The 18,462-nt window shown below is 47.9% G+C and overlaps 7 protein-coding genes across 7 annotated transcripts; 2 read left to right on the top strand and 5 right to left on the bottom strand.

The window, feature by feature from the left end:
- Window positions 1–454: 454 nt before the first annotated feature.
- YIH1 (IMPACT-like protein) lies at window positions 455–1,285 on the top strand (the record flags this gene model as incomplete). The annotated part of the gene is made up of 1 exon (XM_031152459.1): window positions 455–1,285. The coding sequence occupies one exon, from the start codon at window positions 455–457 to the stop codon at window positions 1,283–1,285; it is 831 nt and encodes a 276-aa protein (XP_031002362.1).
- A 565-nt stretch (window positions 1,286–1,850) lies between these two features.
- ktnD_0 (FAD-binding monooxygenase) lies at window positions 1,851–3,700 on the bottom strand (the record flags this gene model as incomplete). The annotated part of the gene is made up of 2 exons (XM_031152458.1): window positions 1,851–2,344; window positions 2,395–3,700. The coding sequence occupies 2 exons, from the start codon at window positions 3,698–3,700 to the stop codon at window positions 1,851–1,853; spliced, it is 1,800 nt and encodes a 599-aa protein (XP_031002372.1).
- Window positions 3,701–4,739: 1,039 nt separating this feature from the next.
- On the bottom strand, window positions 4,740–6,038 carry LHYA1_G007528 (uncharacterized protein; the record flags this gene model as incomplete). Its single annotated transcript, XM_031152457.1, has 1 exon — window positions 4,740–6,038. The coding sequence occupies one exon, from the start codon at window positions 6,036–6,038 to the stop codon at window positions 4,740–4,742; it is 1,299 nt and encodes a 432-aa protein (XP_031002371.1).
- A 2,171-nt stretch (window positions 6,039–8,209) lies between these two features.
- AIG2B (Protein AIG2 B) lies at window positions 8,210–8,939 on the bottom strand (the record flags this gene model as incomplete). Its single annotated transcript, XM_031152456.1, has 3 exons — window positions 8,210–8,319; window positions 8,370–8,787; window positions 8,856–8,939. 3 exons carry the CDS (start codon window positions 8,937–8,939, stop codon window positions 8,210–8,212), a joined length of 612 nt encoding a protein of 203 aa, XP_031002378.1.
- A 1,063-nt stretch (window positions 8,940–10,002) lies between these two features.
- LHYA1_G007526 (uncharacterized protein) lies at window positions 10,003–11,236 on the top strand (the record flags this gene model as incomplete). Its single annotated transcript, XM_031152455.1, has 2 exons — window positions 10,003–10,111; window positions 10,158–11,236. The coding sequence occupies 2 exons, from the start codon at window positions 10,003–10,005 to the stop codon at window positions 11,234–11,236; spliced, it is 1,188 nt and encodes a 395-aa protein (XP_031002377.1).
- A 59-nt stretch (window positions 11,237–11,295) lies between these two features.
- Window positions 11,296–12,489, bottom strand: LHYA1_G007525 (Nitrilase; the record flags this gene model as incomplete). Its single annotated transcript, XM_031152454.1, has 5 exons — window positions 11,296–11,517; window positions 11,562–11,692; window positions 11,776–11,833; window positions 11,880–12,279; window positions 12,332–12,489. 5 exons carry the CDS (start codon window positions 12,487–12,489, stop codon window positions 11,296–11,298), a joined length of 969 nt encoding a protein of 322 aa, XP_031002380.1.
- Window positions 12,490–15,978: 3,489 nt separating this feature from the next.
- Window positions 15,979–18,022, bottom strand: Aspg (60 kDa lysophospholipase; the record flags this gene model as incomplete). Its single annotated transcript, XM_031152453.1, has 3 exons — window positions 15,979–17,334; window positions 17,478–17,488; window positions 17,869–18,022. The coding sequence occupies 3 exons, from the start codon at window positions 18,020–18,022 to the stop codon at window positions 15,979–15,981; spliced, it is 1,521 nt and encodes a 506-aa protein (XP_031002379.1).
- Between the last annotated feature and the right edge of the window lie 440 nt (window positions 18,023–18,462).

The raw sequence follows: 18,462 nt of genomic DNA, 5'->3' as shown, positions 1-18,462 counted from the left end.
GGAATAAAGGAGCTGCAATGGGCCCGTGTCAATTGAGAAGCACCCATTGGCTTGTAATCCAATACATAGAGCTTGGATGGGAGGCTGCAGTAGCGGGTACCTGCGAATTCGAGAACACAGTAGTAAGCGCTTCTACACAATTGTTTGGAGGCGCCACAGCTTCCGCGTTCAGCTGGGGGGTTTGTTTTTGACTTCAATGGCACCATGATGCACTTGCACTATTGATAGAATTCTTTCAACCCACGGATAGTGACCGTGAGACTTATGTTGATATGCAAGGGGGGGTAGATCAAAAAAGCAAAAAATAACAAAGAGTGTTCGTTTTCTTGAAGGTTAAAATAGAATATACGAAACCCCTTAGCGCCAGAGAAGCGCTCGGCAGTCCTATAGTACAGTAAGCGCCCACTTCACCTCCACCAACCACGAATTCCTTCATATTTTCAACGGGCCAGCAATGAACGAAGATCTCGATAATGAAATCGAAGCCATAAACTCCATATATGGCGACAACTCGCTGATTATCTCTAACGAACACGATATATATGTCCTCCATCTACCCCAACATGACGCGTCGTTGAGACTCCGATTCCCCAGAGACTACCCCGCCACCCCTCCAGCTGTGCTTGGTACGGAAAGCTCTGGAGAACATAGTCGAAAGGGAGAAGCTGCCCATGTTGTCGAAATCTTTCGAGATGTACTCGGTGAGCTGTATCGTCCAGGGGAGGTGTGTTTGTTCGATGTAATTGAGGAAGTCAACAATCTTTTACCTGATACGAATGGAGAGGACGAAGTCACCGAGGACGCCTTGCCTATACAATACGAGGCAGAGGCCGCAGATGTAGCAGAGGGAGAGGTCAAAACTGTGGAAGAACCGCCATGGACACTATCCGAGATCGTAGTTGAATCAAAATCCGTATTCATCGCGCGCTCCGCTCCGGTCTCCTCCCCTTCCCAAGCAAATTCATACCTTCAACACCTCCTCGACAACGACAAAAAGGTCCGTTCAGCATCACACAACATGACAGCCTGGCGCATCAAGGGTGAAAATGGCGTTACATATCAGGATTGCGACGATGATGGGGAGACGGCTGCTGGAGGCAGGCTGCTACATCTGATGCAGCTGATGGAGCTATGGAATGTCATGGTGGTGGTTACGAGGTGGTATGGGGGCCATCAGCTTGGGCCGAAGAGGTTCAGCATTATCAATACGGTTGCGAGGGATGCTTTTGTTAAAGGGAACTTTGTGAAAGAGGATCCTGTTCCGAAAAAGAAAGGAAAGCGGTGAGGGGACCACCTCCGCAAACATTCACTTTACCTTTGCTGCTCCTCCAGCCCATTCACTCACAGCGTCCAAAGCGTCGTATCCGGGCATGGAATGACTATTAGAGAATGCTTGAACATTTGAATGCTTCAACTTCTGGATCACATCAAACCTACAGTCATCGCAAACCAAAGGTCGGCCATCACCCCCACGAGATGACTTGCGAGGCTATAAATTTTGTCATAACGCGGTTCAGAACTGATGGTTGTTTAGAGTATTGCCTAGATGCAACCATTCAGTGAACATGGCGACTCCACGAATCTTTAAACGCACATTGCGTTTCTTGGTCTTCAGGGTCATGATTGTTTGAGCGGTATCATATGCTACGCCTATATTTCAACTTTCTGAGGCATTACCATCATCTAGCCGGGGTCTGAACTAAAATTCGAAATAAAGGAGAATATTGAGCCATAATCAAACACCTAAGATGATTACTTAAGGTATTTAGCTGTTGAGATAGCTAGTCACGCTAATAATAAGCATCCTCAAACGCGCACGGATGTTCCGTTGAAAGATGCACTACATCCACCTAATGACTTAACAAAGTCTTCAGCCCTCCTCTTCTCAACAATACCCCGGCGGCAATTGCTCCTACAGCAGAGGTAATCATCCCAGCCAATATGACCGTATTTGAAACCTGAGTCTCTTCCACCACCCTCTTCCAGCTCGTCTTCCCCTTCATCTCCCCCTCCACCTTTCCCGTCCCCTCAATATCAAAATCTTCCCAATCAATAAAACTCGTCCGCTTCTGATACGGAATCACAGCATCAGACCAATTATTCGTAATCAGCCCCGCCTCATTCTTATACCACGAGTTGCAATTCGGATCCGCAAAGGCAGATTGGGAGAGTCGGGCTTGGATCTCATTGTTGTAGTCTTCGACGACTTGAGATTTGGGTTGGATGGACAGGGAGCTGCCGCGTTGTTTTGCGAGCTGGATTTGGGTGATGAGGGTGTTGATGTACATGGCTTGGGCTTCAATCATGAGGATTATGCTGTTGTGGCCTAGGTTTGTGTTTGGACCTGGAATGAATGGTCAGGAGAAGTAAGGGAAGCGAGAGGGGTCTGCCTACCATAAAGCATACTGAAATTTGGCAATTCAGGGACCGTCATCCCCAAGTACGCCGAAGCACCCCCAGCCCAAATATCCTCGATGCTCTTCCCACCCTTCCCATATATCTGAATCGGGTACATAAACTGCGTTGATTTGAAACCCGTCGCATACACCAATACGTCAAACTCATACTCTTTCCCCTCAACCCTCACCCCCTTCTCCGTAATCCCCTCAATACGCCCCGTCTCTAAGTTAACATTCTCCCTCGCAAACGCAGGAAAATAATCATCCGTGATAATCACCCTCTTACACCCCACCGCATAATGCGGCTGCAACCTCTCCCTCAACTCCGCATGCTCGTCCCCCGGAAGCTGCGCTGCCATATGCGCCCTACTGACACCCATCATATAGCCATGCACCGGACTCGCCGTCTCAAACACGACATCGAAAAACCCCTCTCTGAAATCCATAAGCGCGGCCCTATACCGTCTCCGCGCCCACGGCACATACTTGTACAACGCTTGCCTGGAAGGGGAAATCGGCACATCGCACCGGGGAATCACCCAGTTGGGCGTGCGCTGGAACACGGTAAGGGATTTGCACACGCCCGCGATCTCGGGGATGATTTGCGCGGCTGAGGCGCCCGAGCCTATGATTCCTACTTTCTTGTCCCGCAGATCGAAATCCCAATCCCATCGTGCGGAATGCATGGCTTTGCCATTGAAACTGTCTATTCCTGGTATACCATCCGGGTATTTCGGCACGTTTAGTTGGCCGACTGCGGAGACGAGGAAGGAGGAGGTAATGGTGTATTCCTTGCTGAACTCGGAGTCTTTGCTTCCCTGGCGCTCGGCTTTGGAGGACCATGTTTTGGAGCTCTCGTCCCAGCGGGATGAGGTGATGGAGGTGCTGAAGCGGATGTGTGCGTAGAGGTGGTATTTGTGCGCGATGGCGATTAGGTAGGCGAGGATTTCTTCTTGGCCCGGGTATTCGCGTGTCCAGTTGGGGTTGGGTTCAAAGGAGAGGGAGTAGAGGTGGCTCCAGACGTCCTGGGGAGTGGAGATTGTTATTATTATGATTATTGCTTGGGGGTCTGGGAAGTCATTGGGGAAACGTACGCAGCAGCATCCGGGATAGCGTTGGTAGTTCCAGGTTCCGCCTACTTGGTTCCCTTGCTCGACTATGATGAAATTCCTTCCGTTACCTTTGCGTATCATTTCAATTGCTATCATCAACCCAGAGATTCCAGCCCCGATGATTAGGACATCGGCTTTGTTTGTATTTCGGCCATACTCCGTACTTGGACTAGGCTTTTGGTCTGTCATTCTTGTGTTTCGTAGTGAAAGAGGAAGGTTAAAGTAAAGTGCAAGCAGGCGGATATTCAGTAAAGGGGAAAAGTGAAGAAGAGGAATATCTTTTATAAGCAAGTACAGCAGCAAACAGAACATGCAGCCAGAGAGAATGTCAGCCGGAGCACTTGCTTGAAAACCCGGAGTCCCGAACCCCGCACGGCTTCGTGCGAAAATATATTAGGATAACATAGTGTGTTGCTGGAAATGGACATTGAACCGAGGTCAGTTGTATTAATGTGGATGGATGGATGGGTTGTACTGGGAGGACGTTGAGGTGATCTTCATAGTACCCCACACTCCGGGGAGGGCAGCTTACTATAAAACGCCCACGCCCCACTTAACGCAACTCTAAACTTTACCTTGACATCAATATCGAATGTCTGAACTTTAAGAGTTTTTTATTGCTTTCTAGTTTATTGCGATATTAGCGTCATACTGAAGTGTGATTGAAGCTGGCTTAGACAATCACCCCGATGCAACATTCAAGACTTTTTGTTATATTTTGGGAAGAAGAATTTGAATTGACTGCTGTTCTACAGTGGAAAGTACGCTGTATATATAGGCTTTTCAGGCCCTCTAATGCCCTCTGAAAATGCCTATACATCATCACTAAAATGTAAATACATTATCGCTTTTGGTGTATGTTGAATGCATCACACTGAAAGCGTATATACACCACTTTTAGTGTATGCTGAATGCATCGCACTGAAAGCTTAAATACATCATCGCTTTTAGTATGCATTCCACTGAATGCATCACACTTTAGTGTATCCACATTTTAACACTTTTCCTTTTGAAGTTATTCACATTCTCACAGAGTTCAATAATTATGCAGAGTTTTATTTATAAGATATCTTTATAGATGACTGTTCTATTCTAAAATATGATGTTTCCTACTCCTGATGCATGTCCAAATGAAGGTCGCCATGAAGCAGAAAGGGTATTCCAAAAAATGCCATCCATGCCAATTCCCATCCAGGAAAAAAGAATGACAACGCTTATCGACCTGCGATTAAGCGTGGAAGCCCTGTGGCACAAGAGCGCGACGAGGGACTTTTCGAAGGGAACGCTTGGCTCCGACTGCCTTGACGTCGATACTGGCTGATTGACCTGCGGTACAGGTCGTTCCTCCAGCTACTGGCTGAGCTGCGCTCCACACTCCACTTGCGCACTGCTGAAATTGGGTTCCGCCGATGCAGTTCCACGTTCCCTCAGGAGAGCATGCAGCACCAGCAGCCATTGCCGATCCTGAACCCGTGGTTCCGGTGCTTGCTGGTGTTGATGCGGATGAAGCCTGAGTTGCGGCTGGCTGGGAAGCAGCTGGGGATGCTTCAGAAGCGGCTGGGGCTGAGGACGCTGCGGGGGCTGCGGTCGGTGCCGCGCTGGCGGCTGAACTTCCTCCAGGTTGGCCGGCGAAGACTCCTCCTGGGAGGGAAGATGCAGCGACTGGGGCTGAAGCAACGGGAGAAGACCCAGCAACAGGCGCGGATGTTGGTGCGCCTGAAGCACTAGTTGTAGCGCCAGAGCTAGATCCACCTGACGCTGCTCCACCTGCAGCTGTTGAGCAACCAATTGGCGGGCCGGCATCAGTTTTCGTGGCTCCTCCCAGAGATTCCACTGAGTCTCCAGGATTGGGGAAGATCGTATCCATGGACACGCCGGTTCTGCATCCAACTCCTGCACCTTCTAGGTTGGCGACGAACATATCTGGAAGTGCGTCGAATGCAGCTTGATCACGCTGGACGAGCTGGGTGGCGTTGCGCCCCTCGAGCCCTTCCTCGTCACGCTTGGTAGATGCACCAGTGAGTGTCACGGGTGCGCAGTTCATATACATCTCGCGATTTCCGATTTTGTTGAACCATGTCCACGCTAAAGTTGCGTTGCCAGTTGGCAGATTGGAAGGAATCTTGAAAGAATACGTGCTTGGATCGGGTGAATCTGCGGATTCCCCATTGTTTCCTGCTACACCCTCGATCGGGCACCCACCGATGATCGAGTGAATGACCTTGAACTTGCTGGATTTTGAGGGCGCACTATCATAGGTAACGGAGATCTGACAACTACCTCCTCCGTGGGTCGCACCTCCGACGAACTTAAGAGGCTGGGTAGACCCGAGGGCCATGGAGTTGCTGGCGCCTTGGGCATCATAAACCCCAGAGCGTTGTTTGCAAGGGAAGTCGGCCCCCATGCCATCGAGTGGAGAGTTGGTCAGGCTAGACTTTCCGTATGGAATGGGCGTTGTCATTATCATGTGAGAGCTTCCAAGGACGGCAAAGCCGAGAATGACTGCGGTTGATGTCGTGAAATGCATGCTGATGGATTTTCTCGTGCCTGACAAGATGAATCTCGTGGTTGAAAGTGTTTCGGAGACGTTGTTGTGTGTTTGCTGTGTGTGGTGGTTTGGGTTTGTATAGGATGCTAAGATTCAGATTAGAGAGGTGGTTAAATACTCCACTGGAGGAAGTTGTTCAATGCTATTGTAAAGTCATTGACGGGTGTTCCGAGAATAACAAAGAATATTCCATTGTGTGTTATTGCTCATTAACTTCAGGGTGGGTGAATAAGAGGAGTCAAGCGCTATTGTTTCTTGTCGAACAATGAATGAAATGTATAGAACAGTCCAGCCAGTCAGGGGCAAACAATAGGGAGACTAGTAACACACATTTTCTGTTTTGATGCAATGGGAACAATGAAAATTCGACCGAGTAGAATAGAATAGTTGACAATGATTGTTTCTCGAGAGTGTTCAAGGTTGAAGGAATGTACGTGGTCTGGCCCGCAGTATTCACAAAGAATCGAAGAAAGACGAGCAAAGGACTAGCCCAGAGAAAAAGCAAGTGCTTGAGAAATGTCAAGAAAGACGATGCGGAAAAAGGAGATGTAACGGGGGGATCTGCGCATCTTATATCCAGAGATCTGATGCTCATTCTGACCGACCCAGGTTTTTCACTACTACTGCAGCCCCTGCGTTCCCCAGTCCCTCGATCTTGAGTATATTCCAGGGGAAAGCGTCGGAATCATCGGTTATGGTTGTGTAAGGTAAGTGGCCCAGGGCCCCTCCATGCCAAACGCTCACTTTTTGCCCCACCATGACCTTAAATTCCAATATCGCCAATCATTGGAAAAGTCTGTGTGACCACTTGTACGGGTATTATTGTCGGCGGACTGAACATCCTGGACCCAAGAGAATCTATTGGATACAAACGGGGACCGATTCTCAGGGGCGGAACGACTGACGTGCAGAGAAGATCAGGGGTGCAAGGGGCTTGATAGGCTGCAGAATGTTTGTTTCAACCTCGACGAAACTTTAGCAGCGCAGAACAAGGATCACAATCGATAAGCATAACCCCCCGACTACCTAAGGTACTGTAGCCATGCAGGTATAAGGATAAGATAGGGGTAGGTAGTGCCGGGAAGGGCGTTTTCCTTGCGACATGTGTGAAGGACGGTGAGATGTGGTGAGAGGAGGAGATGCTTCGCTGGGATGCAGTTGTAGCTAGCCAATCAAGTCTTAGACCCATCGTCTAGAGTAACCAATTAAAGCATGGCATGCGATGGCAACGGCTACTGGTCTGGTTGAATGGTTCCAAGCTGCATGTTCGGGGCGCACTGGGTTGGCCACTCAGCGACTAAACTCTGGACACCGCGTTTCTCGTCCGAAGGTCAAGAGAAAAGGTATAATATGGAGCTGCACCATCCCCCCTGAAGTTCCTTGGGCGCCGGACCGAGGCGATAGCTGCCGTAGAGTCGTAGACTAGACTCATCGGGTGTTTGCCTTACTTACAGTACAGTACCTTACCTTACCTTGAAACTCGCAGCGTCTCAAACCAACCGATCTGAGAGTTGCGAGTGGGAGCCCTTTACTTGAACATAATGTTCTGATTCGCAGTGTTTCTCTTCTGACAGCGCGCGTTCTCAATGAAGATTAATTCCGGGAGCAAAGAGTCATTGCATCCCAATCCCCTCCCTCGAATCGTTCGGCAGTGAAACAACAAGAAGTCGGTAAACTTTTCAAGCTTACCTATTCTTCAGCCACAGCCCATCTAAGCCTCATCTCCAGGTTCATGCGTGAAGCTCTTTGTTCATGCTCTTCGCTCTGGTGGCGAGGTTCATACGAGGAACTCGAAGGCATTCCATGGAATCAACGCCAAATGCTCGTTCCTGCAGTCCAGAGTTTAGACTTCGAAGCCTCAGCGGCCCAAGCTACGACCTGGATGGCAGGGCCAGATTGACGGCCTCGCCTAGATGTCTCTCGCCCAGCTTTTGATAACAATCAATCATCGCCTTCGCATGATGGTAGCCTTTACTGACTCATGCCGTGTCGAAATCTTCCAATTTGGAAGCGGCGAAGGCATACCAAGTACATACAGGGCCAAAATACAACCTCGAGATCGTAAGTTCATTGCTTTATCGTCTAGTCTATCGTCTCTATATCTACATCCAAACGTTTTGCAGGTGTCGTCTCCCCACCAATAGATTTCTTCAAACCGCACTCTTCAAAACCTCCCCCTCACCAGACTTACTCGATTCTTTCCGAACCCCCCGTCCACCAGTAGGATCATTACCACCCAAAGCAACAGCCTCATCAACCTCTGCTACACGTCAAAACCATCCCGTTTCCCTCTGTATATTCAGCACTCACCTCGATACTCATCGCTATCATCCACCCACCTATGCAGCTTCTCCCTGCAAAACTCCTCGAAATCCCACTCCCTCTTCTCCAAGCTTTCGTCCCCTGCCGTATACACATACGTCTCCGCATCACGCTGCTGGCCGTCCGACAACTCAACCTTCACGCCCTTCCTCGTATATTCGCTGCCCTCGAACACGTCCAAGTGGAAAATATCCGCGTCGCTCAGACCAGTCACAAACGTGCCCTGCACCGTGTGTCCTCCCTGTGGTATGATACCTGGGTAATCCACGCCGCGCACTCGGTGTCGACAGAAATCGCGGAGGAGCGCGGGGCGGATGGTGAGTTGCGAGGTGAGGAGTTTCTTAACGGGGTCTTGGTCTGCGTTCTCGTCGTTGTAGCAGACGCGATAGAGCACTCTCGGGACCATCTATGGCAGATTTCAGTACAAGTGTTCAAGTATGCTCCTAGGAACTGTGTAGGACCTTACTAGAGTACCTGCAATGAACACATTAGCTGTGTGTTCAGTATAGTGGGATGGGCTGGATGCATACCATAGAAGAAGGCGGTGCGGTCACCCATCTTGTCTGTTGTTTGAGTTGATTACTTCTAGGGTTGAGGTTCAAAACTTGCTCCCAGAAGATGCGCACCTGTCTTGTCTTATAACCTCATATTTCTCGAGGTTCCTCCATTCTTTCAAAGAAGTGCATCTACATGAAAGTTCCGATAACGATAAGGAACTGACTTTACCACTAATCCCAATCCGGCCATCTCAGTCAGTGCTAGAATGAGAGAAGAGAGTCCACTACTGCTAGTCCAAGACCTGAACCGAATTCTAAAATCTAAGCACCCGTTGAATGAGGCAGCGTGAGTAGGTTGTTTGTGGAGGGGCTGTGGAGTGTGAAGCTTGGAATAGAGCGATCTATAGCAAATAGAGTGAGTGTCTTTTAACAGGGAATCAACGTTCAAATAAGTATAATAAGTGAAAAAAAGTATAGCTACAATGTTCGAAGAGTCTTGAACTACCGTATTTGAGGTATTCTGCGATTCACAACTTGTGAATTACAAGAGTTGAAAACCCTTCTAAAATTAGGAAACGCTGACTAAGATTAGACTAGGGACACACCGTAGACTACTATACACGTAATCCAAATAATGCCACCCCATATAAAGATCACGTGAATAGCATATTGCTACCACTTCTTTCTCAAGTTGCGCTTTATTTGCAACACCTAGACACCAAGGTTGAACCCCATTCAGTCACGCAAACTGTGAGTCGTGACAAAGATCTGATGTCGGCTGTCCCACAGGCGAGGAAGAGTCCAAAGGGTTGTTGGACCTGCAAACGTAAGCGTTTTACCCATTTTTGGCCCAAGATTACTGACCCCACGTAGACCGTAAGATTGGATGTGATAGAACCCTCCCAGCATGCTCCAATTGCTTTCGCACTAGGAGGAAATGTCAAGGATATGGACTGAAGCTGATTTGGCCCGATGATGGCGACAAGCGGAGGTCCAACTTTCCATACCGCTCCACTGACTCCAATCATTTCATCCTCTCTGTAGGTGACTCGGGTGATCAGATATATTTCTTGAATACATCGGGAGAAGACATGTCAAAGAATACAAATCTACCTGCTTCAGCCATGGTAGGATGGCACTCTCGGTCGAAGTATTCGTTAGACCCGTCCACGAGCCTCAAATTTGGGTACGAGGCTGGATTGACAGGCCAGGAATCGTCTTTCCTGCAATACTGTCAGTAAAATAATTCTCTTTCGTGCCCGCAAGCTAATACTCTCAGATACTGATGTTTTGTCCCGTATGGTGACCACAATCGATGACATGAATAACGGATTCCGAACAACTTTACTTCCTGTTGCACTTTCACACGCGAGCAATGCAGCAACAGGGCTCCTGCATGCAGTATATGCACTCTCGGCTTACCATCTCAAGGGTCATGATGCGGCAATCAGCTACAAGCTTTTAGCCATAAGATATTTGTCACGATCCTTGCGGCAGGGCGAGGATGCGACCCTCGCTCAGTTCGCTGCAAGTATGATGCTGTGCATTGGGGATGTATTCGACTCTGCAGATGGAAGCTGGCCTTATCATCTTGCTGCCGCAAAGTCACTCAGTGCGCAGCTACCCAACGGAGACCATAGCAAGGATCTACTCTTTCTCCAGACATTACTTGAGTATCATGATATACTGAAAGGATTCAGCTCTGGTCGCATCTCAGGCACCGACTCTTTGTCCAGCGCAGCCACGATCACCATGCCCAGGGAAACACAGGAAGATACCATCATAATTGGAGCACTGGGCTGCTCGCGTGAGCTGATGAATCTCATAGCTCTCATCACACGTTTACAGAATTTTACACCTCTCCCGGATCATCTAGTGCTTTTACCAAATTTGATACACACTCGACTTGGAAATCTTGTTCAAATTCCCATCATCGACGCCGATGCACACTCCGGACAGCTTGACTCCAAACGCATCCTTCAAACGGCCGAGTTATACCGACTGGCCGCTTTGATTTACCTCCACACAACTCTTCTTCCACTACCGCGGCCTTCATCTCCACTTCAGTCACTAGTGTCACGTTCTCTTGAACTCCTAGAAATGTTCCCAGTCTGTACATCCCCATGGCCTTTGTTTGTTACCGCTCTTGAAGTGAACAATGATACCGATCGAGTCCGAGTTCTGCATGTTCTCGAAGTCATGCAACGAGTCAGAAGGATCGGCAATGTCGATGTGCTACAAAAAGTAGTCGAGACATTCTGGAAACAGATGGATCTGAGAGGTGCTGGGCATCATGATGAAAGATTTGATTGGAGGGAATTGTTTGACATGCGTGGCCGTCTGCCAAGTTTCATTTAAGGTTGGGACTCGCAACGCCAAAGTTACAAACTTGAAAAATTCCTCGACTTAACATTCGCTCACTCTTTCATAAAGTGAAATGGTTTTGCCGCTGTCGAATTGATATTCAAGCTCAACAAATCCGGTCGAGAGTAATGGCCAACGGTATCAATCATTGACTTCGCATAATCGATATCCTTCAGGTCAATATCGGCTTGCATAATACCCTCTTTTCCTGGTGGCCATGGCTCGCAAAGAGGCTTTCCATCCGGACCGTAAATCATGGTGAAGCCGCCACCAGGCTAATATGTCAGTCAGAGGTCCGCAACGAGGTTGTTCAACTTACTGTCTGGCAAACTCCACTGTCGACCAAATTCAACTTCTCCAAATTCCCCTCAGTCAAGACCTGTGTCGCGACAAGGACGAAGGCTTGGCCTTCGATTGCCAAGAATTGACTGCACAGTTGATTTGCAATTTCTACGGAACTTGAGATCAGCTTTTGATCAAATATTAACCATAGAGATCAAAGAGAACCCTGGGTCAATATGAAGGAAATTTACCAGTTTCGTGATAAGGCCATTTTATCTTCTTTGGATCTGGCAAAGGAAACATCGGAGGCTGTTGAAAATGAGCAAAGCAACAGAAGATATCCGGAGGAACGTACCCATCCAGCAACGTGGATTTGGACACCTTGGCAATACTCATAATATCTCAAGAGCGGTTGAAGATGCTCCCAACAATTCAGACCTCCCACTTTTCCAAATTTCGTATCAACAACAGAAGTCAACGAGTCCGCTTGCCCATCTCCCCAGATGGATCTTTCAACATGTGTAGGCTTGATCTTTCGTCGATGTAGAACTATCTCGCCTTCGGTACTGATGAACGACTGCGCAATATAGAGGCTCGCTCCGTCGCGCTCACTGTATCCGAGCACGGTGAAGACGCCTGCCTCTTTACATGCGGCTCGTATGCGATTCATTTCAGGGGAGACTTTGGCCATTGAATTTGCCATGTATTGATGGATTAGTTCGGTGTTTTCTACAACACTTTTGGTCCATATCGCCCTCAGCGAATGTAAGCCATTGACATCAACTTCGCAGGGAAAGATAGCCTTACCATGGATAGCCAGTTAGCCACACTTCAGGAAATCCGAGGACATTGACCCCATCCTTCCCAGCTTGCTGGATCAGAGCGATGGTCTTCTCTACCCCTCCTTGTAGATCGAGCCATGCCGGTTCCGCCTGAACAGCGCCGACTCTTACGGTTTGCGCCATCTTGGATGATTTCTGGAAGATTTGGAATGCTCGCTTCAAGATGTGAATGTCGAGTCTGCTCTTAGGTTTTAAAATACAGGAGGAGCTGGAGTTTTAAAGTTTGTTGTAAATTGTAATTATAGCCAATCCACTTCCAAGCTCATGCCATCAGAAATCGCCTTCCCTATTATAGCACCGTAACCCGACAGATCTCCTCTCTTGGTATCACAACCCAGAGCCTGACCTTGACCATCAATAGATAGGGAACTCGGTGTGATTTGGTGGCTTCCTGAAGCACCATGTGCACTCGACAGGAACATCAGCGAGACAGATCGCAAACTACTTCCTTCTCTTAATGCGGAGTCTATAGTAGTACAGTCCCAATGCAACTTCCAGGCTCAGCACGTCCTATGAAACATTGTTAAGGCGGCTATGATTGGATTCTCAGGGCGAGGCCAGTCGCGAGCTACGGTAAAAGAGGTTAGCGAGCTCGCAAACTCCTTCCTCCGTCCAAGCAGGACCAGGACTCACCTACCATATAAATTCTCCACACTTCGCTTACTTAGACAGCAGCTAGCATGGGGTTAAAAATGAGAACAGGAAACACCAGACAGGATCATAGATCTAATGCTATCCTACTTATAATTTGGCGCAGATAGCGTTGAAGTATTTTAGGCTGCAGATTTAAACAAAGCTGGCTTTAGCAGTTATGATTAAAGTCACCCCGGGCAGAGATCATAGGAGCATGCTGGGAAGCCTCTGGAGGAAGCGGACCGAAGTTGGTAAGTTCCTTGGCTCTATCGGCGGTGGCTTCGTTCCCCATCTCGACTTGAGACCACTGTTCTCTTGTGAAGTCGATTGTGAGTACCGCAAAAGAACAGCTCGTCCACAAATTCCTAACATAACCATATAGTGTTTCTGCGTAGAATTGACTAGCATTGCAGGCTGGTCGACGCTCGTTACAACTGTACGATATGAGCTTGATCCGCGTGGCGCATTTGAAGACAGACTACCGTTTCTTTCTCATACACCCAAGTGGGCCATTTCGTATCGTGCTGGCGAAGATAAATTCTCAAACCCAATTTTGAAGTTGGGGTTCTAACGAATAGAGTTGTTCATGAAATCTCTCTTCTCCAAAGTAGCAGCAAGCAAGCAATACCAGCATGAGCACTGACACAATCACTACCCTGAAAGCTGTGGGGGATATACAAACATGGTCGTTTCGGAAAGCATAGGCAGAAGTCCCTTAAATCTCCAACGGAAGCCTATGGTTGAGTGATGAACTAAGCTTTTGACTTGAAAGATATAGAACTATGTATCAATGTTCATTTCCTAGTAGGGTTTTTACATGTTCTACTGTGATTCAGCGGTTCGAAAATCTAGTGAACTAGACCTTACCTATACCAAGGCATTCCAGAAAACGCGCGTGAGGATGACCTGATGATCTTCTTGCCATCCTGAAAACGATTGCATCTAGGTAGGCAATGACCGCCATGGTACGGACATGAGAATGTCACTTTAGACCTGCTGCTGGTTGCATTCACTTGATATTTACTTCCAAATGCAATGGCACTATCGATTGTACGATCGAAGCATTACTAGAGAATAAGAGCACGTATTTGGTAGCAGATCGACGAACGACTGGATCAGGAGGACAAGCTCTGCCTTTCTAATTCGCATTCACACTAGTCAATTTAATTTACTTGCTATGAACGTCACTAGCGAGTGATGTTTCCTCTGTCGTCAAGAGGCGCGGTCTCTCCGAGCTGTTTTGGGGACTGGACTGGGCTGTTGATGGTTCGGCTTGTCGAAAAGCAAGGCGCGGAGACTATGACGATGGTGGAAGATACCTTCAATGATCATATGACAGCAGCTTCATTCCATGTCTTTTCCTGGGGGTACGGATCAAACTACTATGTTTACCACCCGGCTGGTCGTTTTCTGTTTCAGCTGGGCAGGAGCAATCAACAAACCTCCAGATCTGGAAGTCAAATTCAAGCTGTTTAAGATCGTTTCGGCACTTGGATCTTTCAGTCTTGGTGGTAGGAAATTGGGAAGTTTCACGAAAGATCCCAAGCTGATACGGGAGCATCGTTGTGTGTGATTGTGTAGCTGCTTAATGCGGTTGAAGTGAGCGATGAATGGTCGAGCTAAGTGTGGATGAGACATGTACAGAGAGGCGACTGTGAGCGGCTTTGCGTTACAGTGACCGTTTTCCGTCATGCTGTCCAGTGTAGCTTTTCCTTGATCAACTGAGGCCGCGTTAGTGCTTCTGGAGCACTGACGCAGCTGAATCGAAACTTGGCAAGAGCGTTCCATTCTCCGAAGCAGTGCATATATAAAGGATATGATGATCATGAATGTGAGTACAATGTCACTTTTCAGCTCAAATGGCAATGGTATACCTTCGGGTTGGAACGTTTCACGACTCGCAAGCTTCAGATAAGACTTTTGTAATGAGATATAGTAGTCGTCACAATATAGAAAGAATTAATGATAGTGCATCTACCCGTTAGGACTATTGCTGTATTACGAGAGGCTGCACACTGGCTCGCACAGGCACAGTCTTTATATTGCCCGATGCATCTGGTATCACCAGTAGATAATGTCCCGAGAAATGTACCGTTGGACTGTGGAGTAGCGAACGTTGTCCCTTTCCGTGTGAAGTAGAACACAGATACTACTACAAATTACAATTCCATGTACTACCACCAAACAGACTTTCTATACCAGAAGCAAAATATATATAAAGAGACCCTTGATCAACCACGTTGAAAAACATCTCCACAGCTCATCTTCTCTTCCAACTTCACTCACCTTCAGATATATCCCACCCAAGTTTCCACCCAGCCAAAATGAAGCCAATTTCAATGCTCATCTTCCTCGTCGGCCTCGCTGCCGCTGCGCCTGGCCCCGCCGTCGCGAGTCTCAGTCGTGACGAGACGATCGTCGCAGCTATCAAAGAGCGCCTCGCAACACGCGATGCTGCTCCCTCGAACCCAGTGCGTTATTTTCACACTTCACTCTTCCCCTCACCTTGGAAATAACTTTAATTCCCTTTCACAAATACTGATATACTGGCGTCCCATAGGGCACTTGTACCACGATTTTGGGTGCCTGTTACCAACAAACCGAATGCTGCTCCCGGCTCTGCTTGTCCGGTCTTTGCTTCCTATAGATCGACAAGCAGACAGACGCGACTTCATTGCTCCTTTTCAGACGTCATGCAGTTTCTTGCTTGGGAGTGGAGGATGGAGGCGGGAGATTGGTTGAAAATCTTCGGTTGTGGTTTTCCCATTGGGCTGTCCTGTTGGGTTTTCCCATGATCGGTTTGCGAATGCAGAGGATTTGTTATGCGGAAAGCTGAATTCAAAATCCTGTCTTTATATATCGATATGTTCTAGATCAAACGCGTCTTTCTGTCTATGTACTCGATCAATTGAAAGGGGGTTTTAGCCTCCTCTCTTACACATTGCTCACCACCCCACCCACGGCCCATTTATCCAAATTCTACATATCGTGGTTTCTCTTCCCAACTGTTTCAACTTCTTCAATATGCAAATGCGCCCCCGCTTCTCTCAACAAGCCCACCGCCTCTTGATTCCCTACCTTCCCTGCCAAGAACAACGGTGTATTAGCCGCGCGATTCCTCACATGAATACTAGCGCCTCTCTTCAGCAATTCTCTCAGCACATCATTGTTCGTTCCCACAGCAGCAAGATGTACAGCCGTGTTCTCCGCGTAGTCTTTTGCTCCAAGTAAATCAAACTGATCTCCATTTAACAGCTGGATGACCGACTCGAGATTCCCGGCCGCGATGGCGTAGCCCAGAGCCGTGAACACGGATTGCTGGTCTGTAAGTGAAGGCAAACCAGAAGCGGGATGTGAAAATTGAAGTTTTGCAGTCTCGGTCATTTCGCCGCGGAGGGATATTTGCATTTGCTTCGTGATCTCTTCATAGCTTAGCCCCGGCAGTGCTAGCAAGAAACTCAGCTTCGTCAATGCTGCCTCAGTCGTAAGGTCGTGCCCAAATACCACACCTGCATTTCCCAGTACCGTTGCAGGTGCATAAAGAGGAGATACAGAACCAGTCTGACATTGGCTGACGTTTACTATTACGATACCTCTTTTTACCGCTGCTCTGATGATGGATGTCAGAGAGCCGTCTTCACCAGAGGGCGCATTTCCCGAGCCAAAGGTTTCCAATATTAGACCACGCAGGCCAGGAACTCGCAACACGCCATCAATCATTTCTGGTTTGATGCCTGGGAAGATACGAAGGCACGCTACGTGTGCTGTATCGAGGTCAGGAATGACTTTGAAGCCAGCAATGGCTGTGGGACGTTTGATCAGGTTCCAGTTTACCTCTGCTCCCATTGCTGAAATTTTTGCTAAAGGGTCGCAGTTGGGGGACGCGAAAGCAGAGAACGAGGATGCTGAGACTTTGGTGGTGCGGTTGCCGCGGTATAAAGCCTCGTTGAAGAACAAACATACTTCTGGAATCGTGAATGTCCCAGCTATAATGAGAGATCCTAGCAGGTTGTCCACGGCGTCGGACTGTAGTGCAAAGATGGAGGCTTGTGAGCCAGTGAGAATGACTGGTTTACCGAGATCAGAGAGCATGAAAGAAAGAGCGGAGCTGGTGTACGCCAAGCTGTCAGTTCCGTGCAGGACGACGAATCCGTCGTACCGGGAGTAATTGTTTCGAATTGTGTTCGCAATCTGAGACCATCCTGCCGAGGAGATGGAGGACGAATCTAGAAGTATCGGGAACTCAAATGATGTATATCGGACATGCCTCGAGTATGTACTGAGAGGTGTTCGGAGACTGGGGAGATATTCCTCGGTGTTTGCATCTGTCATAACCTGTTCAATACCCCGGAGTTAGTTTGCCTGATGTGGTCAAAATTGGGAGGCTAGAATAAATCTTCCATATGACTTGAGACAACATTCCAGGGCTGGCTTGTTTCTGAGTCGTCCGCAAGAGGAATCCGAGAAAGGCTACTTACAGGTAGCGGGTCTAGAAAGTCAGCGATGTGTATCAATGCAGTCAATGCACACAAGTAACAGATCTAGAAGTATTTCGCAATGGACCAAAAATAGGCACTCTTTATAGCAGCTTTTTAATGTGCCACTCGGCCTGGAACATTAATAACGAACACTTCCTGCGCCAGACGGCGTGTACGAGTCGTAAAGCAAGGCGCAATTGATAATGCATGAAGAAGAATTCCTTGGTTGCTTCTCAATTAACAGAGTTGAAAAGGCCAACAGTCCTTACACTCTTCATTTCTCGTTTCTATCTCTGATAAAAGCCCAGGTCTTCCACCTCTTAAATAGCAATGTCACATCCAACTTTATAAACCAAATACATCCATGTGTACACAAAAGAAATCAACATACCAGGTTTACTTCCATCATTAAAGCTCGGATTTGGCTTCATGCCAGCTTCCAGAAACCCCCTTGCCGGCACCAAACCTTCAGGCGATGGTCTCATACAGATAGTACCGCCAGTCATGATAATCAGGACGCGGTTCTCGGGGTATTGGCTTGCCATTTTGACGATAGACTGCCGGCCAGCGGAGTGATATCGATATTGATGGTGGTGTACCTGCAAGTTTGCGGTCTTAGTTTTGCCTGATAACACCGAGATGAATTTTGGATTTCGAGAGAGAGCGGCTTTTATAATGTCTTAGATTTTGCGAGATAATCAATATAGATGGAAATCTGGAATACCTCTAAAGGAAGACAAGGAAGTGCTCGGAGAAGGTGGATAAGCTGGTTGGTGGAAAGTTACTTTTTGGTATAAAATGAAGAGCTGATTGATACCCAAGATCATGAAATCATCTTCGTCTTTTTAATAATATGGTCGAGTGAAACCTGCAAGCTTCTTGTGCGGGTAGGTTTAATATCAAAGCAGACAATATATTTTGGTATAAAGATAAAGATACGGTTCATCCGAGTTGCAATGTAGGATGCAGGGGTAAGAGAGTGATT

The sequence above is a fragment of the Lachnellula hyalina genome (assembly GCF_007821495.1).
Source record: "Lachnellula hyalina strain CBS 185.66 chromosome Unknown contig00172, whole genome shotgun sequence".
Classification (NCBI taxonomy): domain Eukaryota; kingdom Fungi; phylum Ascomycota; class Leotiomycetes; order Helotiales; family Lachnaceae; genus Lachnellula; species Lachnellula hyalina.
This window is presented reverse-complemented; position numbering and strand designations above follow the sequence as displayed.